General features: G+C 41.4%; 1 protein-coding gene across 8 annotated transcripts in view; it reads left to right on the top strand.

Moving 5' to 3' along the window:
- cnksr2 (connector enhancer of kinase suppressor of Ras 2) overlaps positions 1 to 25249 on the top strand; it is a 469607-nt gene that overhangs the window by 295354 nt on the left and 149004 nt on the right. For 4 of the 8 annotated variants that reach the window (XM_033033314.1, XM_033033312.1, XM_033033310.1 and 1 more), the window contains 3 exons: positions 7204 to 7337; positions 13299 to 13334; positions 23330 to 23541. In XM_033033314.1, coding sequence (XP_032889205.1) covers positions 7204 to 7337; positions 13299 to 13334; positions 23330 to 23541 — 382 coding nt within the window. The remainder of the gene's footprint in view (positions 1 to 7203; positions 7338 to 13298; positions 13335 to 23329; positions 23542 to 25249) is intronic. The other 4 variants (XM_033033316.1, XM_033033315.1, XM_033033313.1 and 1 more) reach the window with 1 other exon arrangement.

The raw sequence follows: 25249 nt of genomic DNA, 5'->3' as shown, positions 1-25249 counted from the left end.
CCAATAAAAACTACATGCTATTCAATCCTCTATTTACATTTAAGCTTAGTAAATATAGCTATCAAGGAACTTGTGCTGTACAGTGATAGTCATCTGCATGTCTTTGCATCAGGCACGTGCCATGAGTAATTACTCAGGGTAGGCAGTCAGTCGGCATTTAAAAAAATCTTAAACCGCGCATGCTCAGATTGTTTTCCCCTCCGTAAAAATAAAAAATAAAAATAAAGAAAGTAACAATTCAATTTGCCCAAGGCTTCCAAATCTCCTTCATTCTGAATTACTGAATGGGTGGGGGGTGGAGGGTGACGGCAGGTGGAGAGATGGTGGGAAAAACGGTAGCAAGTTGAATCAGTTGTGATCTTATTGAATGACAATACTAGTTCCAGGGACCAATTGGGGGGAGAGATCCTTTCACAGCGTGTGGGAAGTCTGGCCAGGGCTAAATTTGCGGGGCGGCAGGAGCATTGAGAAGGAGGGGGTCGGGGATCATGCCAGTAACCCACTCACTCACCGCTGCCGTGGCGCTCCGGGCACGGAGCCGGGGAGGGAAGTAGCTTGGGTGGCTGCGAGGGGCTGCCTGGACCTCAGCGCCTTCTGCCGGCCCGCTCACCTCTGGCAGTGCTCTCTGTCTGAACAGTGAGGGGACCAGCTCAAGAGCAAAGATCATAGAGTGGAGCAGGTCAGCAGGCAATGGATAACAGGACAGCGGGCTCCTGTATCAGGGCGAACAAGGGACCAATTGAAGTTACTCGCACTGATACATGGAGTAAGCAAAAACCGCCCGCTGTCCTGTTATCCATCGCCCACTGACCCGCTCTTGAGCTGGTTACTGGCATGATCCCTGACCCCCTCCTTCTCAACGCTCCTGCCCTTCCGCCAGACTCCCCACACACTGTCTATCTTTCTTGGCTAACAACCTAACCTTCGGTTTCCAAGAAGCCTTATTTTGGGGTAAAAAATAACATCTTCATTGCCGGGAAATACGGTATTTAAAAACATATAGCTCAAATCTACTTACCACATTATTTGTACACAAACTACTTTCTTCTCTCTTTGTTTCTTAAGATACTCTTAAGATAATGACAATCCATGTTTAAAAAACCCGCCAAGAAACTTGCGCTGCGCATGTGCAGTTTGCTGATGCGCATACGCAGTCCACGGTGCAAAGGCAGAATTTCAATTGCCTTCAGCTCCCCTTGTCATTGAAGGCTTGAAGCAGCGTCAACGGCACGTGAGCTGCACAGATCTTCGTGTATTACATGTACTGCGCATGAAAGGCATGGAGAATTATGCCTACCTAAGAGATAGGCATAATCATATTGCCATGATCATATTGAATGGCGGTGCAGGCTCGAAGGGCCGAATGGCCTACTCCTGCACCTAATTTCTATGTTTCTATGTTTCTATAGGCATAATTCTCCCGTGCCTTTTACTATTTATATTTAATAATTATAATTTTAGTCAAGGTAGGCAGTGCCTACCTTGCCTACCCTGATCGCACGTGCCTGCTTTGCATAGACCTGGAAAGTCAACTGGGATCCCTGGATAGATGTGTGGGAAGAGGTATAGGGACAAGTGCTACATCTCCTGCGCTTGCATGGGAAAGTATCTGAGTGTTTGGGAGGGGAAGAGATTGGTTTGGATAGAAAGGGATGCTTGATCCAAGGAGGTGGTGTGGGTATGGAACAAGTTGCCAGAGGAGGTAGTTGAGGCAGGGACTATCCCAACATTTAAGAAACAGTTAGACAGGTAGATGGATAGGACAGGTTTGGAGGGATATGGACCAAACATGGGCAGGTGGGACTAGTGTAGTTGGGACATGTTGGCCGGTGTGGGCAAGTTGAGCCAAAGAGCCTGTTTCCACACTGTATCATTCTATGACGCTATGAGTTGCAGCAGGAGTGGTCTCTGCGGAAACTGGAAATGGATGATGGGAGGATGTGACTGGTGGTGGGATCGCATTGAAGGTCATTAAGTTGTCGCCATTAAACAACATGCCAATGGTGGCTGTAACATTGTCTGCAATATATTGTGTATGTGCATGATTGGTATGAGTCCTAACTGATCAATGTTTTGGCTAATAAGTAGGCATGATGAATTGATGAGTATTTGTGGCTGATGGAGCAGTAGGTGGAATATGCCTGCTGGAGAAACATTTACTTTACATTCTTTGCAATGTTTGAAATGTTAATGTCACTGGTGCAGAATGAGTAGTATTCAGAAGGCTCTCAATTCAATAGGCCCAAAATCAGGAGCAGGAGTTGAGATGCTGATTAGCCTGTATCCTTTTAGTGTACCAAAGATAGAAACAAAAAGCTGGAGTAACTCAGCAGGTCAGACAGAGAAAAGGGATAGGTGACGTTTCAGGACAAAACCCTTCTACAGACTCTCAACCCCAGCCTCCTGCCTTCTGCCCATAACACTAATACCCTTGCTAATCAAGAATCTGCAATCATCACCTTAACAATATCCATTAACTTGGCCTCCACTGTTGTCTGTGGCAATGAGTTCCACAGATTCACCACCCAATGATTAAATAAATTCCTCCATCTCTTTTTATTCTGAGCCTATGGCCTCTGGACCTAGACTCTCCCACTAATGGAAACATCCTCTCCACATCCACTCTATCCAAGTCTTTCACTATTCGGAAAGTTTCAATGAGGGCCCCCCCCCCATCCTTCTAAACTCCAGCGAGAAAAGGCCCAGTGCTGTCAAACGCTCACCATATGTTAACCCAATCATTCCTGGGATCATTCTATGAGATCATAGAACAATGTGAACATAGGTATGAGAATTTTAAATTCAAGTCGTGCCCATCACGTACGTCCACATCTATCAGCAATCTCAATGTTGTTTGAATGATATACCATGATATAAATAGGCTATTAAACCTGGCTCGGACAAAACTCTGATTATTACCAACCACTTTCTGTTATTTGCACTATCAGTTTATTTATTCATGTGTGTATATATTTATATCATGGTATATGGACACATTTATCTGTTTTGTAGTAAATGCCTACTATTTTCTGTGTGCTTAAGCAAAGCAAGAATTTCATTGTCCTATACAGGGACACATGACAATAAACTAACTTGAACTTGAACTTGAACTTGAATGAATGAATGAATGAATGAATGAATGAATGAATGAATGAATGAATGAATGAATCTTCCTCTTCTTGCGTATAGCGTGCACAGCATAAAGTTGTAGGACAACTTGTTCTATTTGATCTTATTTGATTGTTTCCAAGTATTCACATACAAGAAATTTGCCTTGGTGCTCCACCCGCAAGTGACAACTTGACATACAGTGACAGTTAGGAATGACACATAAAACATTAAACACTAATAGTAAAACATTATTGACTAAACATGTGATTTAAATAAAATACCAGATCGAAAGGAGGCTACAGATTTTTGGTTATTGAGTAGAGCTACTACTCGTGGAAAAAAGCTGTTTTTATGTCTGGCTGTGGCAGCTTTGACAGTCCGGTCGCCTTCCAGAGGGAAGTGATTCAAAGAGTTTGTGGCCAGGGTGAGAGGGGTCAGAGATGATCTTGCCCGCTCGCTTCCTGGCCCTTGCAGTGTACAGTTCATCAATGGAGGGAAGGTTGCAGCCAATAACCTTCTCAGCTGATCGGATGATTCGCTGCAGCCTCCGGATGTCTTGCTTGGTGGCTGAGCCAAACCAGACCATGATGGAGAAGGTGAGGACAGACTCTACGATGGCCCTATAGAATTGGACCATCATTGCCTGTGGCAGATTGTGCTTCCTCAGCTGCTGCAGGAAGTACATCCTCTCTTGTGCCTTTTTGACTGTGGAGTCGATGGTAGCCCCCCATTTAAGGTCCTTGGAGATGATGGTTCCCAGGAACTTAAAAGACTCCACAGACATGGCTGTGGTGTTGTTGATGGTGAGTGGGGGGAGGAGAAGGGGAGCTCTCCTAAAGTCCATAATCAATTCCACTGTCTTAAGGGCATTGAGCTCCAGGTTGTTGTGATGGCATCAGGACGCCATATCAGCAAGCTCAAGGTTATTTAGAGTAGAATTGATACAGGCAGCAAATTTCCTAATTTATTAACAAATCCAAATGACGATCTGTTATAGTTGTGAATGCTTCACAGTCTGGACACCCATGCACTGAAGGTTACAGAGAGTAAAACATACAAGGTCAATGACGAGGACATGGAAGTAGTCAAAGCAGTTTATGGAGAAGCATGAAACATCAATTCAGGTGCACATTTATCCTTGTGATATCCAGAACATCAAATCATGACGGGCAACCAGTAATGCGAGGTATTAATGGCTAAGTGAGATCATCATAAGGATTTGTAAAATTAACAATCTGCATCACAACCTATAAGTACTTGCAAAATGACCTCGAAAAACTGTGTGCAAAACACTTCAATTTGGATAAGCATAAACCTGATCTCTCTGATCGTAAAAATCTAACCTCGGTTCAGGTATCTGGAAATGAAGCTGCTGCTTCAGTGCACCCAAATCCTTCCAGTGTCTGATTGTTTTCTCGGTAAAACAAACAGATTAACCATCTTAAGCACCCTGTCACTTGAATGCTGTTGCTAATGGATTGTTTCCCGAAAAAGAAAGCCGTTATTATTGAATTCAGTCAGTTGCCTAGTAGCTGGTGCTAATTGACAATTAGAGGATTTGCAGTCGACTTCCTCATGAGGTTTAATTCTCTCCTTCATGCAGGTTCTTTATGGTGCAAAATGGTAGCCGTGACCTCCAGAGATTTAGCAAGAGGTGCTTGTCATTGGCTACTGAGTGCTCAAAGTTTGATATGTTACGTTTATGATACATGATAATTATATTAAGGTATTGAAATTTAATTGAAATATCACAGCACATACAGGGAAATAAATACCCAGTACAGTTGGCCATGCAATATTTTTGCAATATGGGCTCATTTTAATACTTTGCAAATGGGAACATATAGTGTTGACAATGGGGCAGATCTGTAGACTTCTGTGTTCACATATTATGGGAAAAAATGTCAAATAAATGTTTCAATATCATGAAAAATATCAGGGAAAGTACTCATATCTTTCCCATTTGAATTATAACTCTCAGATGAATGTAACCTTGGTCTCACTTTCGTGCTTCTCCGAAGAGCAGACTTTCAGATGGTTGAACAATACTCAGGTTTGTTACTGGTTTAGAAAAAAAATTCAAATGGCAGATATAAATCTGTGAGGGATGGTGCATCGTCTGTGAGGCATGTTCCGTAACATGTCCATGTACTGGCACAAAGTGACATCCAGAATCATAGAAAGGTAGCAACAAAGAGGGGGGACATTGAACCTTAACGAATCGTGATAGGCTTGGATAGAGTGAATGTGGAGAGGATGTTTTCACTAGTGGGAGAGTCTAGGTTCAGAGGTCATAGCCTCAGAATAAAAAGACGTTCCATTAGGAAGATGAGGTGGAATTTCTTGAGTCAGAGGGTGATGAATGTGTGGAATTCTTTGCCACAGAAGGCTGTGGAGGCCAAGTCAATGGATATTTTTAAGGCAGAGATAGATAGATTCTTGATTAGTATAGGTGTCAGGGGTTATGGGGTGAAGGCAGGAGAATGGGGTTGAGAGGGAGAGATAGATCAGTCATTCAATCATGGCGGAGCAGACATGGTGGGCCGAATGGCCTAATTCTGCTCCTATCACTTATGAACTTATGAAAGAGGAAGGTTATTCAGCTCTTCAAAACCAATCCAGCTCTCAGAAAGTTGATCGTACTCCTTTTTTATTCTTTTTCGGTACCTCTGCAATGATATTTTCTTCCAAGTACGACCCAATTCATATTTAAAAGCAACAAACGAATCTGCCTCAAAAATCATTTAAGCAATTCATTTGTAATGTTATCTTCTTGTAATAACTTTTCTTCCTGTTGACTTTGGTTCCTTTCCCAAATGCATTCAGCCTGTGTATTGTTGCTCTTAGCCTTTCCACCAAAGGCAACAATTTTTGTCTATTCTGTCTAGACCTTTCATTTATCTGAACGCCTGTTCTACATCTCATCTCAATTTTGTCTGCTCCAGGGAAAATAATTCCAGCTTCTTCAGCCTTTCCCTATAACATACCGTAGGTCCATTTTCCATGACAAACATTCTGTTAAATCATTTCAATATCCTCTCCAGAGCCTTCAAATTCTTCACACACAACAGTGATCAATATTGGATCCCCATCCACGGCTGAATCAATGTTTAATGAAGATTTGCTATAACTTCTTTTTGGACGGTGCAGCATAGGATCCTATTTTAAATCACTTTATCAACTTTCACTGCCTCTTTCCAAAATACACAAACAGAATACCCTGGTCTCTTTTTTCCTGCACCCCCTTAGGAAATGCACCCTTTAGTTACCTAGTTACTCCTCATTCATCCTTATCATTACACATTTCTACATTAATTTTCATCAGCCAAATGTCTGTCTATTCCACCAGCTGGTATGTGCCCTCTTACTATCTTCTTCACTGTCACTCAGCTGGAAATGTAGATATCACAAAGCTCTGTTTTTCCAAACAATCTATGTTTTGTACTTATTTACACTATTAAACGGTTTGATTAGACTTTGGCATCCTTGGTGGTGAATCAATGGAACCCCTTGCCATAGACGGCTGTGGAAGTTAATGGATATTTTTACGGAAGAGATAGGTAGATTCTTAATGAGTATGGGTGTCGGGGGTTATGGGGAGAAGGCAGGAGAATGGGGTTAGGAGGGAGAGCTGGATCAGCCATGATTGAATAGTAAGGTGGGCTTGATGGGCTGAATGGCTTAATTCTGCTCATATCACTTATGACCTTATGATCTTTGAGCAAATTCTATATCCTTTGTGGCAGTGAGGGGTGGGAAACTGGAAGTTCCTATCCCTAGAAAATTATCTCCTCCAAGTTGACGGGAAAATACCCGGGAGATCTCATCGCGAACGTTAAGGGAAGATGATGCAATACATGCTTCCTCGCACTCATGTAGTTCTGTAAAATTGGCAATTTGTTAAGTTTGAAGTCTGAGGGTATGGTGGTCTTCCCATTGTGTTCCTGACACAGGCATGTTGGAGCAATTAAAAACAATTTTGTCCATCTCTTTTTCATAAAACAAGTTTTTGTTTATTTTATGCCGTTAATATTGCAGTTCAAACTCATGAATTTTATCCTCCGTGATTTTTTTATTCCCTATTGTAAACAGCCAATCATTCCAAAAAGTCCAACTGGTAGTGTCGCCACGCCAACTGGTACTCTCAACACTCCGACAAAGCGAGACAGTTCTGCTCTGCAAGATCTTTACATTCCTCCTCCTCCAACAGAGCCATACACTCCCAGGTAATCTTATGCTATTATTGTTCTTCTTTACGTACAAATTAAATCGTACACTAAATATTTGTGTCTATAAAATACCTGATAAAATATTATGCATTGATGTTTCATTCAGTGCAGTTCAATTCTAGTTATTGCTAATACCTTCACACAGTATGTGCTGAACAAATCTGGAGCTGACTTTCTGTAACTTCTGCATGCCTTTCCCCCATCAAAAAATTACACAGTATGCAGTTATACACTGCCTATTTCCTTCGCTCCATAGATGCTGCTTCACCCGCTGAGTTTCTCCAGCACTTTTGTCTACCATGCAGTTATACAAGGTCATTTATCAAACAGGTCTGCATTTAAAGAATAGGAACATTCCATGACTTAGATTGCAAGAGTTTAATCAATGTGTGTAGGAAATGAGTGGAGTATTAGACACTTTTTTCTAATTAGAACATTAGAAAAAAATTTCAGCCTCACTGAAAGTTTTCAAAATTTAGAAGCGATTGGTCTTTTCCATATATCTTTTCCACTTCTTTTCAGGTGATAAACAGTTCTTATTTAATTTAAATATGATGCATTTTCAGCAAATCAGATGAAGAAGAATGCTGAAATCCTAATTGTAGCACAAATGGAAAAGTCTAGAGAAGTCAAAACTATAGACGGTTATCAAACTGAAGAGTTTCATTCACTGTTTTATTTATATGAGATTTTGTAAACTATCCAGTGTCTGCATCAAGTACTCTCAGACCTGTTCCCTAATATCTTTGTTAATAGTGAATCTCCAAAAACTCTGTATTTGAGTACCAAGCTATCTATTACCTATGACCCCTCAGCAGTGGAATTGTAAGTTCACTGTTTTAATAATTGCTGCTTTTCTCTTCGTATATGATCAATGGGAACAAGGTTGAAATGTTGTTGTTATCTCACATAGCACATAACAGGAAGGAGTGATTTTCACCCAAAATATTTCCGTATATGATTTGAACCCATATCACAAATGTGAGAGGCTGGCTTTGCACCTAATGCACCTTACACATAGTACTTGGCCATTTGTGAAAATCTTGAGCTGTTCGTCACATTAGATATCATGGTGATCCATTGACTTCCCCAAACTATGGAATTTCCTCTCTGAAATCCTTCATCTCTTCATATTGTTCCTTTTAAGACATTTCCTAAAATCTGTATCTTGTACCATTATTTTTGTTGTCAATCAAACATTTCCTGAGGCCAACTTTCTTTGCTTACACCCCTATGAAATGTTTTAAATTGTTTCACTGTGTTAAAGGTATTACATACATAGGGCTTTAAGATATCTTGAAGTTTTCACCAAATTATATATTAACAGGAGTCCACATCTAAGTGTTATAAATTTGTTAAGCTATTTATGTCAAAAATTATGCATGAATTTTACAGTGGTACCAGAAAAAAAACAGTTGATAATTTTGGCAAAAAAATTATTTTCGCAAAAACCCTTTATGGCTAAATTTCTTATTTGAAAAAATCCAGAATTATCAAAACATTGTATTTACCTAGGATATATTTAGAAACATATTGTTCTGTAAAACTAAACAGAGCTGCAATTAAAAATTGATGCTTCGTGATGTAACTTGAGTGTCAAGGAGCCGACTGAAGCTTTTTCATTACAGAATTGTTCATCTTAGGTCTGCCAGTGTTGTTTTGTATATTCTGTTTGGAGATAAATTTGCATATGCTGGTTAAGATTTATCGTCTGGATTAACCATTTCAAAATGTGTTTTATTGTACATTTTCTTGGCAGTCGGGATTCTTTAAAGGTTTATTGGTTTTGAGACATGTCTCATTGAAGAAGGAATGTTGACTACTTAAGACGACCGCATGTTGATGTTCTTGTGCAGGGTGTGTCTGAACTGTGCTGCAAATACCTCAGAGCTACCTTCACTATATTTCTCAGTCAATATTCAGCATTGTTACAAATTCTTCCATATGTTTGTGAATTCATAATGGTCAGGTTTAAGCTTCCGAAGATAATAAACTGAGTAACTCCAGCACTTTGTGTTCTACACAAGATCCTGACATCTTTTGTTCCTTGTGTCTCCATTATGCTTCCTAATATTCTTTAGTAAATGCTGATTGCATTTCACCATTATTTTTCCTGAGTCGTGACCTGAACCCATTGTCATGTTGTAATACATATTTTCAAATATCTTAGGCTAGAAATTGGATTTTCCCTTTATTTTTGGTGCCCAACACCATTGTTGCATCTATTGCTAACACTGTGGAAAATAAAATGTGCAGTTATTCAGCAGGCTGGTTGAAGGAGATGTGTATTAAGTTGGTACTTGCACAGTTCCTAATAGAATCACATTCATGTTAACACTGCTGCTCGTTCTTTTCTGCGCATCAATGATAGATAACATTAGCCCTTTAAGGCACACTCGCTGCGGCAGTCTGACAACATTCAAACACACACAATGGCCACCGTGAGAGATGGATTGCACCGAAGAAGAGAGATGACGCAAGCAACGTGATATCAAAGTCCTGATGCATGAGATAGTGATGAAGAGTGATGACCGTGGGCTGGAGTGGTCCAGAGGTCTGCTCAAGCCAACATTGGTGGAGCTGGAAAACTGGCAGTGCAGGAAGAAATGCCAAGATCAACACCAGACACACAGAAACAAATTGCAAATCCATCAATGCTCTCTCCATCCACCCAGGCAGAGGCTAAACTACCAAAAAGATGTCCTTTGTCCTTTACTGCCTCCTCTTAGTCAGCCAGGAAAAGGAGAGGCTACCTGCATGGGAGGACAGCCTCCTGATTTCTGCATCTGTGCTCAATAGAGGAGTCCATCATCCTGCAGCTAATGGACAGGTGGGGCACCTACCTGCAAACAACATCACCAGCAAGAGTAATTGCCAGACCGCCAGCTATCTCCAACAACAATGTTTCACTGTGAAGGCTGTATTCCGTTTGATTTGATAAACAATGAGCACCCTTATTCTCCTGAGTGCTACTGAATCACCATTTGTATTCTGGGATGTGAAGGGTAAGTTGTTTTTTTACACAGAGATTGGATGATATGTAGAACTTGCTGCCAGATGGTGAAATCTGATGGCATTTAAAAGGCATTTAGACAGGCACTTAAACAAGCACGGCATTGCACGGCAAGCAAGAAGGATACAGTCCCAATGGATATGGTCGGCATTGCAAAAAGGTCAGCCTGGATGTGGTTGTCCAAAAAGCCCATTTCAGCGCTGTACGATTCGATGACACTAAGATATTTTGGTGCAGATAGTCCTCTGGTTTGCCTTTGTAAGGTATTGGGGTGGGCCACCTGGTTCCCCTTTCCTGAAAAATCACTCGTCGCATAGGAGGGAGAACTGGAAGAAGAGGAGAAGGAAATAGTTATGATCATTGCACTTGACCACCACAGCACCACGTCAGAGACTGACACCAGGAGGAATAAGCAGATGAGGTTCGAGGGGTTCATGTAACAGGGAGATGAGCCCAGCTAAAGCCTGATATCAGCTGTTGGAAATCTGGTGCAGGGACCTGCATGGGAGGGATTGCACGTAATATTGTCTCAGCAGACTCAGGCGAGAATGTCGATCGGGATACTATCATGACGGGGGAGGGGGGGGGGGGGCTGATGCAGGTGCACAGCACAATAGCTGGTGAGCAGTCGGGCCTGCCTCACTGAACACAGGGGAGGCAGGAGCACTGTAGACCCCATCTCCATGAGCCCATCAAAGGTGGTGTGGGTCATGGCAACATGAACTCCACTCTGGTGGCCATGTCTGCATCTTTCCCAGGGATCAATGAGAATCCCACCACTACACCTACCGGGTGCAGCAGAGATAAAGGCATCTGAATTCTTGCAGCCTCTACACAGCCTTGTTCTGATCTGGAGACATTTCTCCCCGCTGCCATTTGGGAACAGCTGCGTATTCTAAAGAAATGGTGCTGTGCCACCAGGATCAGCTTGATATACTCAGTAAAATACCATTCATAGGCAGAATGCAGCCCAGTCTGGACACTGGGACACCATCCAGAGTGTTAAAATGTGCATTGATGATGCTGATCCACAGAGGCAGAGATGCTGCAAGTCACCAGTTTGATTCCCTACATGAGAGATGTTATGCATGAGGATATGCACAGCTCTACAGGAGCAAATAGGCTGCCATCCGGGAATGCTTTCCATTGCAGTGATGGTACTCCCGCACTGAAGCATCTTTTCAACATGATCAGGGGGTGGGAGATTGCAACCTTCACGTGGTCCGCCCTGTTTCAACGAATGCAATCAACCCGACGTGCACAATCAACTAAGATCAAATAGAACAAGTTGTCCTCCAACTTTAGGCTGTGCACGCCATACGCAAGAAGAACATGATCAGAATTCTGTTCAGGTTGTACGGTGATCCAGTTCCAAAGACAGGAATAGATACTGCAAGGATCAGGCAGCGGAGGTATGTGATCTGTCAGCTGGTCACCTCAAGATCAGGAAGGTGAAGTCTCAATCTCAGCAGATCATTGCACAATTTTCCACCCATTCCCTCCAGAGGTGATCTCGTATGTAGGGTCAGGAATTGTCGAGCCACTCATGAGGACACCATCAGTTCCCACCACTGCTGCGCACACTGACAGCCAGTGGTCCAGGGCTAGTGGCCTGAATGAAACTGACTCATCCCAGGGCAAGACCTCCCATGGGTCATCAAGGACATCGTCCAAGACGCAAAGTGAAAAGGAGCAGCCTTCCAATAGCCAGACCACAGCGACAGTGGGGACCCTGCAATATTGTGCAAACACATTGGAAGCCTGCATGAGTTTGTGAAATAGGAAAGAGTATTAGTTCAGTTTTGATTTTTAATTTTTGTACTGTGCTGTCTTGTGTTGTTATAAATGAGTCTGAACACACTAGCTTCAGCCAGATGTGGAAACTGCAGGTGCATCTGCAGATCCTGCCAAAAGCTGAGCCAGCACGTTTGCTGCTGGACTGCAGCCAGAGGTTTCTCCACTGAGGTATCCATTCAATGAGTGTCTGCAGCTAAAATCATGCATTGAAAGCACAGAAGGAAGCTATTTGAGTCCATGTTGAACCCATACCAGCTCAGGGTAAGAGCAATCCAACCAGTGCTGCTCCATTGCCACTTCTACTTAGCTCAACGAGTTATTTTCTTTCTGACACTTGTTCCGTTCCCTTTTGTATCCTTCCCAGAGTTCATTAGATCTCATAATTTAAATGCTGGAAAAGAGCTCTCACTGTTAATGTTGGCACGGAACAGTCTCAGCACCCTGCTCTCGTTGTGTTAGCAGAGTGCTCCTTTAAAAAACAACTGAAGCAGCAGAGTAGTCTGATGTGCCACTGGTTGTAGTGAATTTGTTCTTCTTTGGTTATCCGTTGAACTTTTGAGCTCCAGTTTATATCAGGAAGGGGAGGAATGGGGGTTTGATGAACAATGGCCTCATTAGGTACATGTTTGATGATGTGAAAACATCAGGTGCGCTCACTTGATAGGGCACAATTTCAACCAGAAATAGTGGATTCAGCCCACCTTTGCACATATAAAGACATGGGATTCAATCCAATTTCTAGGCTTCTCTTTCCTGCCGTCTGTGAACATCATTTAGTGTCTTGGTCTTGGTTATTTTACTACTTTTTATTATTTCTGTCAGCCGTTTTCACAGTTTTTCTGCGTGCTTGTTAAGAAGGGTATAAATGAAACTCCATCCACCCAGAAATGGTTGTATACAGTCGAACTGGTAGCAATGGGAAATCACATCTTTGAGTCTCCAAAACCGAACTGTACTAAAGCCTGCACATGGCTTCTCATCTTGGCTTTCATTTTGTACAATTTAGAGTTACTTTTGCTGTTATTTCCTTTAACCTTAATTTGACAAAATAAATAGCAAAATAGCTTGTGGGTATTTAAAAAAAAAAAATTCCAGCTATTGTGTGGGCTGTATTTGTGGGTACTTTATATGTGTAACTTTTTTTGCAGAAGGCTGGGAGGTTCCAGTATCTCTAGAATTAACAGGTAAGTCCCTGTGAGATGTATCTGTTAAATTGTTGTGAACCAGTTTATCCGAGATCAGAGCAAATCTGTTTTAAGCGTTAATTCATATAATCCCACAGTTCTTTGATCCTGTTCATCGCTATGTATTAGTGGAGTATGTGGATTGTAGATTTGATTATGATGAGGTATATATTTATGAACAAGCATTTATGGCTGAAACATGAATTAAAGTGTAATGTAATCTCGCTTTCATTGACAGAAATGTCACTTCTACTGCTTTGAACATGTAGATCCCAGAATTCTCAGCAGCTATCAAGTGTGCAAAATGTTTGAAGTTACTGCAAACAACTTTGATTAATCTGGCCTTTGCTTAAAAAAAAACCTCAGAGCTTTCAAATGAAAAATACAGCAAGCTGACATTTTATAAGGTTGAATTGCAGAATACCTTCACACTGATGAATTTTGGTTACAAGTGGATTTAACTTAAGACAAAAATGCTGTAGAAACTCAGTGGGTGAGGCAGCGTCTATGGAGCGAAGGTCGAGACCCTTCTTCAGACCCGAAACATCACCTATTCCTTCGCTCCATACATGCTGCCTCACCCGCTGAGTTTCTCCAGCATTTTTGTCTACCTTCGATTTTTCCAGCATCTGCAGTTCTTTCTTAATTACAGCGGATTTAACTTGTTCTGATCTGCCCTCATGCCGTCTCCATTGTAGTGAATACAAGATATGTTTTAATATAGAGCAAAATGTTTCCACGCCCAATGCTGATATTTTGATTTAATTGCAAATCTGAAATATCACATCGCCATAATTAATATTCTGCTGGACATTGTCCATGAGAAGTCTCAATATTTTCTTTGTTTCCAAGTTACATTCTTAGTCAGCACTTTAAACAGAAAAAAAACAGGCTTCTATCCATTAATACTTGCCTTTCAACTATTCATAGCCTTATGCATCTTCCTATAAATATAAAACTGTTTTAATGCCATATCTGCTCAGTATTGCTAATCTCACTTACCTTGTGTGTAGCCAATGCATATTTCATATGTTTCAGTGTCTATGTTCAGGAATACTTCTGAAAACAAGTACATATAAGTGTCAGCTTGGCTCAGTTTGGTGTACTTAAGCCTCTTAAGTACACCAGTCAGTAGGTTATAAGTTCAAAACATACTCCAGGGCTTGAGTCCATAATCTGTGGAGGCATTTCTGTGCAAAACTAATGTATTGTCCACAGACTGTATTGACAAAATGAGAAATAGAAGTGGACCATAAGCCTCTCCAAGCCTGTGGGTCTATGACTCTCTATTCCAACCCAATCTCCATATTTAAGAGTCCAAAATCCAAAGATCCCAAGCTTGGCTATGCTCAGTGACTGAGCATCCACTGCTGCCCGGGGTAAAGATTTCCAAATGCTCACTATCCTCCAATAATGAAAATTCTCATCATTTCAATCCTACATAGCTGATTCCATATTCGGAGACGGTCTAAAACAGCTCACAAAAGTGGCCTTTCAGCAGCCAACTTCTTAAACATAATAGCAGCATTTCAACAACAGTAATCTCTTAATTTCCCAATTGTACTTAATTTTGTTGCTGGACAACCCCTGTCCCGAGTAAGTATTTCCTTTTTTAAGAACAGAGATAAAACTCGTAATGGTAACGAGTCTGGGTATGAAGAGTTGCAGCAAACCGTATAAACGTTTGTGCTCTTAAAACCCAGCAATTTGGACAAAAACAAAAAAGGACATTTGCTGTACCTAGGTAAATATGATAATAACGTACTATTGAGCCAGTGAACAATGAGTTAGAGTCATAGTCAGTCATACAGAACTAAAACAGGCCCTTTGGCCCAACTCGTCCATGTGAACCAAGGTGCCTCATCTACGCTGGTCCCATTTGTCTGCATTTGACCCATATTCCTTCAAACCTTTCATACCCATGTACCTGTCCAAGTACCTTTTAAATCCTGTTATTGCACCTGCCTCAATTACCGCACCTGCCATTCCCCATAACCACCACCCTCTGAGTAAAAAAGTCGCTCCTCAGCTTCCTAATAAATCTTTCCCCTCTCACCTTAAACCTATGTCCTCTGGTTCTTGATTCCCTTACTCTGAGCAAAAGATTCTGTGCATTCTCTCTGTCTATACCCCTCATGATATTATACACCTCTATAAAATCATCCTTCAGCCTCCTGCACTCCTTCGAGCTCAGGCCCTCAAATCCTGGCAACATCCTTGTAAATCTTCTCTGCTTTTTTCCAGCTTAATGATATTCTTCCAATAGCAGGGTGACTAAAACTGAACATAGTACTTCAAATGCAGCCTCACCAATAACTTGTACAACTAAGATAATGTCCCAACTTCTATACTCAATACATCAGACTGATGTAAAGTACATCATACCTTCTTTTCCCCATTCTGCCAGAGACACCGCAATCAGGGAACTGTGTACACATACTCCTCTATCCCTCAGCTCAGTGCTCTCCCTAAGGCCCCACCATTCACCGTGAAGATCCTGCCATGGTTTGACTTTGCAACATGCAACACCTCGCATTTATCTGCATTAAACTCCATTAACTTGGCATCCTGGAGTCTCGTTTGGTTCCACAGAATCTCCTGTGTCCCCCCTGAGCAACTAGTCACCTATGTATCACTATCGATCTACCTGACTTCACCTTTCTCCGCTATGCCTCAGAGCCAGGCCCGAACACTGCAGCTGCTCCCACGTGACTGGTCATCACCCCCAACAGTGTCCAAAAGGGCATTCCTGTTGAGGAGAATGGCCACAGGTAATTTGGGCACATTCTGCCCATTTCCTTTCGTAACGGACGCCCCTTTACTTTCTGCCTGTATCCGAGGCATGATCACTGCAGCCTAACGCCTTTCTATGACATCTTCAGTCTCCCGGATGATCCTAAGGTCGCCCAGCTGCTGCTCCAGTTCCCGAACGTGGTCTGTAAGGAGTTGTAGCTGGACACACCTCCCACAAGTGCAGTGGTCAGGGACACAAGAGGTCTCCCTGATTTCCCACATCCTGCAGGAGTTAAAGTCTGGTTGTTTAGCTGTCAATTTAAAGCTGTTTTCTGAGAAAAGAGCCTCCCTCAGCCAATGACAGCAAAACAAAGTTCATCCTGCGTCTCCTTGCTATTCAGCGCCTGAGCATTACTGAAAATAATCAGGATTGTTACATTAAATAAGCAACTCTTGAGTTGGACATGGCCCTTAAAATAGATTCCAATGAGTTTCTGCTATTGTTGCGAAGGAACCCGAAACCTAAGGAAGACAGCTTTTATATAATTCAGCGGAACAGGCAGCTTCTCTGGCGAGAAGGAATGGGTGACATTTTGGGTCGGGAAGAAGGCTCTTGACCTGAGACATCACCCATTACTTCTCTCCAGAGATGTTGCCTGTCCAGCTGAGTTACCCCAGCATTTTTTTGTCAATCTTCGGTGTAAACCAACATCTGCAGTTCCTTCTCACAGCTTTTACAAATATTCCTTATGGTATTTAATTATCTCATTGGGTAACTATTCTTATAATTTTCCATGCTCATTATAGATAAATATTTATCCATTTCTTCATCTTGTACACTGTAACATAACTGCCCAACTTCTTGACTCAATACCCTGACTGATGAGGGCTTATATACCAATAACCTTCTTTACCACCCTATATGCTGTGACTCCACTTTCAGGGAACCATGTACATTTGTCTAGATTCCTCTGCTCTGCACACACTCCAATGGTTTACCATTCACTATGAAGATCCTGCCCAGGCTAGGGTATCTCGCACCTCGCACTTATCTGCATTAAACTCCATTAACCATTCCTCAGCCCACTTGCCCAGCTGATCAAGATCCTGCTGTAATTTTTAATAACCATCTACACTGTCTATGATACCACCTACTTTAGTGTCATCAGCAAAGTTGCTAATCATGCCTTCTACATTCACATCCAAATCACTAACAAACCACAAACAACCAAACTCTAAGGCTCTGGTACAGTCGTCCCATCTGAAAAACATCCTTCCTCCTCTAACCCCTGCTTCTTTCATTAAATTGGCTTAATTAAATTGACGCCACAAGTCCTGCTTTTACTGAGTTGTAATTGTACGCGTCCACCAACCCGATCAATGTGAACACTTTCCAAACTCTTAGTTTCACCTGATGGTATTTAACTGTTTGTCTGCCCTGATGTTATCAATTTAAGTTCATACTTGGGTGATGTACTTTGAAGTATGTTTGGAATATAATATTTAATCAGTTTCTCCTCACATAATATCACTGTCCTTTGCTATTTTCCAGACTTAGAATAAAGTAGGATACTTTTTAAAAAACCTTCCCTTCAGATCCAACACCTGTGCTTAAATCATCTGTCTATTAGTGGTTTTAAAATAAGTTTCATAAAATGACCAATAGTTTCCAATGGACAGTGAGATGGGCCGATAATTTAAGCCATTAATAATTCAGAACTTTTAGACAAATTTGTGTGGGACATTAAATATTTTATTCGAGGATGGATTCTATCGTTGAGTTTTTCGGAAGCATATTTCAGCTAGAGGCGCTTATGAAGGATGTGTATGGGGAAAAGATGCATTTCCCAATCTCTATTTCATCTCTAGATAGGATAGCTGAAGAATACAGTGTAATAGAGAACAAGTGCTCTGGTTTCCTCCCATTTCCAAAAGACATGATGGAAGATTAATTGTAACTATATTACACCTTGGTGTAAGCAAGTGTCAATGGGGGAATTAATGGACATGAGAACAAATATGTTGCATGGGGAAAGAGGAATGTGACTGATAGGAAGCTGACATAGACTGATGAGTTGAATAGTCTTCCTCTGTGCCATGAGAAACGAGTAAGGCAGTGTTTCAATGCCTCAAGGATGATTAAGAGCTTTTGTTTTTGTTTCTCCTCTCATGGCTCAATGCAGGGATCTTGAACTATTTTTTTTAAAGCATTCTTCGCAGAATTCCCCGAAGATAATCTTTGTCTGAAATCTTGGCCATTCTAACCTGATGTTGTGGTACTAATAAGATTAAATATTTCTCCGTGCCAGGAACAAACAGAGTTTAGATTGTTTCAACATCTCTTCAGATTTCTACTGTACTCTTGACTTAATATAATTGTAAACAAAATTGTACTGCATGAAAAGAATATTAACTTTATCTTTTTAATTTTACATTAGAATGGCCTCTACAAGATCTGATTCTCATACTTTATGTTCCTATATAGGAAACTAGGAAAGATGTTGCCAAGCTGGAAATGCATCTGGAGATGATTTACAAGGATATTGCCAGGGCATGAGAGTCTGAGCTATAGGGAGAGGTTGAGTAGGCTGGGACTCTACTCTATTCCCTGGAGTGCAGGAGGATAAGGGTTGATCTTATTGAGGTGTATAAAATCATGAGAGGAATAGATCGGGTAGATGCACAGAGTCTCTTGCCCAGAGTAGGTGAATCGAGGACCAGAGGACATAGGTTTGTGACGGGGAAAAGATTTAATGGGAATCTGAGGGGTAACTTTTGTACACAAAGGGTGGTGAGTGTATGGAACAAGCTGCCAGAGGAGGTAGTTGAGGCTGGGACTATCCAAACATTTAAGAAACAGTTAGACAAGTAGATGGATAGGACAGGTTTGGAGGGTTATGGACCAAATGCAGGCAGGTGGGACTAGTGTACCTGGGTCATGTCAGCCGCTGTGGGTGTTGGGCCGAAGGGCCTGTTTCCACGCTGTATCACTCTGTGATTCTTTGACTGTATAAAATGATCCCCAGGAAATGTTGCAGTTAATGGGTAATATCTTTTGGCCTGGGCTTGATGGCCAATTACATATGTATTAACCTCTTCATTTTGAATAGTTCTGACCGTTAAATAACTGGAAATAATATTTGGTATAGGTGCGCTTATATATCCCTTCAATAAAATTGGTTGCAGTAGCTTCCTGGCTACAATCTTTTAATATTTCTTATTTTTCTCTGCTGATCATAATACTCAATTACATTTTTGGGATATGGTCATATTTCATTCGACTTTCGACCCACCATGGGTTGACTTTGGGCATTTCCAGCTTAGACATACTGAAGCCCAAAATCTGTTTGAATGTATTTGTGATTGTTACAATCTCAGCTTTCATTTTGCTAACGTTGTTTTATTAAACACAGATTATATATGGGTAGCACTGAATGGACGAGATCTGATCATAGAGAAGAGGGCTTAGTGCAAAGTAGCCAAATAAATTGATGCCATTTCAGTGCAAATTCTTCGGGCAGGAATTATGGATATCTCGCTTGAGGAAGTGTAATTTGGATAAACCCGATTAAAGATGGAAAGAAACGCTGTTTTAAAAAATCGTACATTTTTCACATAAAACATTTGCAGTGGAACCTGTTATTTGCAAGTACCTCTTCTACCAATAAAATGTTGTTGAGGTAGATAACCCTCCAATAGATGGCATTTACACAGCTCATTCATGAATTGCAATCCTGCCCTAAACTTGCTTTTACCAAGTTAAGAAGTTAATACTTGCCCAGGTGTTTTACGCATGGTGGCGCAGCGGTAGAGTTTCTGCCTTACAGCGAATGCAGCGCCGGAGACCTGTGTTCAATCCCGACTACGGGTGCTATCTGTACGGAGTTTGTACGTTCTCCCCATGACCCGCATGGGTTTTCGCCGAGATCTTCAGTTTCCTCCCACACTCCAAAGGCGTACAGGTGTGTAGGTTAATTGGCTTAGTGTAAATGTAAAAAATAGTCCCTAGTGGGTGTTTCCGTGCTGTATCTCTAAACTAAACTAGACTAATAAATACCCAAGTGGTTGTCTATTGAACTGTATTTCTTTATTGTCAGTATAGTTTGAAAAGATTCCTTAGATTGCTAAAGCAAAACTGTTGTTTTCTGCACCAAACATGGAGAAGTTATGAGATGTTTCCTTGATGTTGTAGGCTGGCATCACTAGTTTTTAAGGATTTCCCTCTGTTAGCATGTTCTAAATTCTGTTTTGGGGGCTTGTTGGAAAACCGTAGGTTGCAGTGCAATCCAAACAAGTTCAAAGAACTAATAGTAGCCTTGTGGAGTACATTATGCACACTAGAGCGGTCTTTTTATTCAGTCAATGAAAACCACACTTTCAAAGGACCAGGTGAGTACGTCAAAATATAACATATTAGTGCCTCAAAGAAATCAGAACACATCAGGGAACAAAATATAATCCTGGTCTCTTATGCTAAACGTATGTGAGAGCGTTGGACACCCGTTTTACTTACCTTCATGCATTGGTTTGCATTCAATCAACAAGCAAGTTATATTCTTACATGCATTGTGTTTACAAGACAAATTTCTCCTTCATTGACTATAGGATTTGTACAAACACTAATCACCTTCTGGATGCTGATTATGTTTAGCAGATTGGCTTTCACTGGAAGCAGATTATAGCGAGAATATTTTCAAATGGCAGGTTCCTCTGAATTACCTTTGCTGTTAAATGCTCCATGGTTTCTAACATTATGCGATTTCTTGATAATAATCAGTCTGTCCATCAATTCCATTTTCAGAGTGATATCATTTAGTTGCTGAGAACAAAGCTTGTCTTCCAATGGCTTCTCTTACAAGCTGACATAGCTCAGAACTATGCCACTTGTAGGAGGATGTTTCCTGTTTCAATGCTAATAGTGGTGAAAACCATTCAGCATTGATTTGGGTGCCTCCTTGGTTTGGGAGCTTCTGTATAAACAAAAAGAGTAAAGATTCTTACTTCTGCAAAAGAAATGTTTAAGTGATTAAATACTCTTCCAATGTTTATTGTCTCAACCACATAATAAGAAGGGTCAGTTCAACAAGACGTGGGAGTGCACAGCCATCCTTGGAATCGTAGGAACAACCCTGTGCTGACAGATCACTGAGCAGGGATCACAGGACCACACAAAATTCTCCAACCCACTCTTAAATGCAGATCCAAAATGGAGCTGCAGAATCACAGCAAGCTTCTAATGTGCCAACAGGCATTGATTGCAAATGAACAAAATAATGTAGCATTGGTTCTGGATGTCTTGTTGCTGCTGATTTATTCCCACAACACTGTCTTAACAGAGATGCCGTTGCTGTTTAGCACAATGTACTGCTCTGAAGATAGTTTTGTGAGAAGATACCATAAATCTAATCAAATCCAATCATACGTAAGCCTGGTATTGGTTTTTTAGCAGCATCCAAAAATAATTTTAAATTGACCATTGTTCATTGTCTTTGTTCTCTGTGATTTATTTGCTACAACTGTATTTGATTAAAAAGCAGTTACATCAACTGCGTGTGTTTTTTAATGGTGCCACTGTAGAGCTTCCTAACATTTGCTTGCTCGGTGTAAATGATGCTCCTTTTAAACGCTTTTTGAAAAATGTAAATGCTATTTCACAAAATGACTGCATTTTTTCACCTGCATTTACTTGTATTTTTCTGTTGACTTTTTCCCGATTCAATTTCTCCACCATCATTTCTGTCCCCTGCCCATTCCCATGTCGCCTGACCTTTCCCAACTATTAAAAGTACAAGATTCCTAAACCCAAATACATTCCTGCACTTCACAAGTCTCGGCGCAATTCGTACAAAAAAGTATGACGTGCAAATGTTCTTTATTCACTCAACAATGCTGTCAGGGATGATTGACGCAAATTACCTGGCTGAGTTGTAGAATGTGTGGATAACTGCTCTCTCCTTGGCAGGTGATTGACAAAGTAGAATGGTTCACATTGTCAGTTTTTTTTTTGTATATAAAATTACTCATTGTGAGCTGCTTGTATGAAGATGTTGTCACTTTTATTTTTGGCCTCTGCAGAATTCAAGGAAGCACTAAAAATACATTGATTGCCCCAGAACTCTTGTTGTCTGATCTTGTGAGAACATGATTAACTCAGATACTTGGTGCTTTATCCATCCTTCCTGACAAAGTGTGAAGTAATGCATTTCATTAGTTAGCAACTTGTACCCAATGTCATGATCAATGAAAAGTCCTTACCACATAGTCGAAGAAGGCCTCCGTTCTCCCCCCCCCCCCCCCCCTTTTTTTCTCTCTCTTCAGTGATTCTTAATCCATGCCCCGTAGAACTGGTAGATCTAGACTTTGGTATTTGCTGCCTAGTGATGAATGTTGCTGGGTGAGTCTATAGAATGGATCACAGCATTTGTGTAAAATGAAAACATGGGCCTTTGTTTCTCAGATTTGTGGCAGAAATGGGAATAGTGTCATGAAAAATAATACTTGTTCATCTACAACAGAATTGATTCAAGTTTATGTTCATCCAAGTTTTACATCATCCTGTCTGAAAAGTGGAATTTTCCCATCAACGATGCTTCGCTATGTTTAAAGTGGATGACAAAACCAGGTGGCTTTCTCTCTGACAGTGGGGAATCGCAGCAGTTTCCTCCCGGCGGCTTCACAGCCAATTCATTCTCCCACCTAATGGTTAAGACTTAAAGCAAAACTGTGATGTATGTTGCTGAGGGAAGTTGTAGGTAACATTTCAACATGAATAGAATGGCTTCAAAAGGATTTTTATCAAATGGAAACAAAACAAATTGTTGATCATATTTCTAAAAAAAATGACCCACCCACTTAGACCTTCCATGACCTTACCTAATGCCTTCCATGACAAAGTTGACTGATCCTGGTGTTGTCTTTTCCTGAATAGTTTGAGATGGCCATGGTTACAGTGCTGTGCGAAAGATCTGCAGCTGTATTATTTGTGCTGTATAGAGTGATCTGTACACTGTAATGTATAATTAATACAATGTCCACAGACCACAGTCTTCTCACAAATGGCAGGTGTGTAGATTAACCATTCTATATAGAAATGCAGTAAAAATATTACGTTTAAATCTGAGAGCTCAAGAGTATTGGCACCACGTTTCTTTTGATAATATAAATATTTCTTTCTTACAAACGTGTCATTGGTTTGACTTCTGTTTGCTTAATTTGAAAGATAAACAGAAGTGTTGAATTGTATCTTTTTTTCAACATAAAAGGGATGAAAAAGGCAACCTTCCCATAGAAGAGCCCAGCAGACATATTTTAGGCAAACCGGTGCATAAGGGATCAGAATCTCCCAATTCCTTCTTGGATCAAGAATATCGAAAACGTATCACCATGATTGAGGGGGACGCAATGATTCTCAGCTACGATTACGACACAACCCGATCAAGTATTCCCGGCAGAAGAGAAAATACCCTGACATATGGTAATTTTAGCTTCTATTTAATTTGTGTTTTTAATATTCTTTAAAAAAATATATAAATAGGATTTGAAAATGTAACCAAGTTAATTTTCTCAAATGCTACCAATTCAGGAACCAGAAATTAATTTTAAAATTTCTATCAATCATAACCCACATCAGTTCCCAGTGAACGGTTGCAAACTTCCAAAAAAGAATTGTGTGGTTTGTAGAAGTGGCTATTCCTTATCACTGGTAGACCATCATTGGATTTTTTTTTTAGTGCTTCGAGAACAGGGGCTCAGGTTTGAAAACCTGCCCTTGCATCATCTTTAGAGTACTGCAACATGCCTTGCATTTAATGTGTCAAGTGTTTCATTTCAAATATCCAACTTTTCAAATATTGCTGATTTTTCTTTGGTGTTTATAGCTAACGATTCCACTTCCCTTGATTACACCTGCTCGGATTACACTTCCACCTTCCATTCATAAAGGGGCTGTCCCACTTGGGCGACCTAATCTGCGAGTTCTGGCGAGTTTGCCCTCGACTCATACTCGCAGCATGGCCGACACGAGGTCGTAGGAGGTCTTCGTAAAGGGCCTGTCCCACGAGCATGCGACCTGCATGCGGCCAGCGCGACCAAACCGGAAGCGGGGGCCGTGCGAAGGTCAAGTGAGTGGCGTGAAGTTCGAGCAAAGTCCGCGGGAAGTTCGCGCGTGACGTACGGTGTCAAGACGCTGCATACGGCGTCAAGATGCTGCGCATGCCCGTCGAGGCGGTGCATACGGCGTCGTGGTGGCTGCGGGCCGGCAGGCCGTTGCCGCGCGGAATTATTGAACACGGTCAGTTTTTCAGAGCCCCGCGCGATGTCGGGACCAGCCCCGCACAACTCCATACGGCTCCGGCGATCGAAGTGGGACCGGCCCCGCGAGGCCGTACGGCTCAAGCGACCACGTTAGGTCGCGCTTGCCGCATGGAGTCGCACGCTCGTGGGACAGGCCCTTTACTCTCCTTCATGCTCGAGAGTAGTCCCCATGTACTCGAGGCCTCAACTAGGTCGTGGCGTATGTTTCAACGTTGAAAAATGCCTGCGAGTAAAAAAAGGTCACCGTGGAAAAAATCTTTACTTTTTTTACTCGTAGGTTTGTTCGTAGTAGGTCGGCATGTTAGTCGTAGGTAATCGTGGGTAGTCGAAGGTAGTCTTCATCATAGTCGAAGGGAGGTCGAAGGAGATCGAACGAGGTCGTCTTCACTCTCCACTATTCGGTGTCCAATTTTCCCGAAGTTAGTCATAGCTAGTCGAAGGAGGTCTTCTACATAGTCGAAGGAGGTCTTCAACATGACATTTTTTTCAAACTCTCCTAAACTCTCTAAACTCGCCAATTAGGTCGCCCAAGTGGGGCAGCCCCTTTACACCCATCAGCCTTTTGTCTTCAATATCTGTCCCATTAACTCCACCTTTCATCTTGCCTGTTACTGGATTGTTTCACCTTTGCAACACTGGAATGATCAGTTGTCGACACAGAGTTCTGCTGAACTCATCAACATTGTGATGGTTAACAGATACAGAGAAAATATGCTGCCTGTCCCACTGAGTTACTCCAGCATTATGTATCTGTCTTCAGTGTAAACCAGCATCTACAGTTCCTTCTAACACCATGAAATACATTTTTTTTGCAAATAATAGGTGAAAGGAATAATTACTTATCGTGTCGTGGTGCAGATAAATCTGAT

Source organism: Amblyraja radiata, chromosome 14 (assembly GCF_010909765.2).
Source record: "Amblyraja radiata isolate CabotCenter1 chromosome 14, sAmbRad1.1.pri, whole genome shotgun sequence".
Classification (NCBI taxonomy): domain Eukaryota; kingdom Metazoa; phylum Chordata; class Chondrichthyes; order Rajiformes; family Rajidae; genus Amblyraja; species Amblyraja radiata.
The sequence above is the reverse complement of the archived record's forward strand: the minus strand, read 5'-3'. Positions and strand labels throughout refer to the sequence as shown.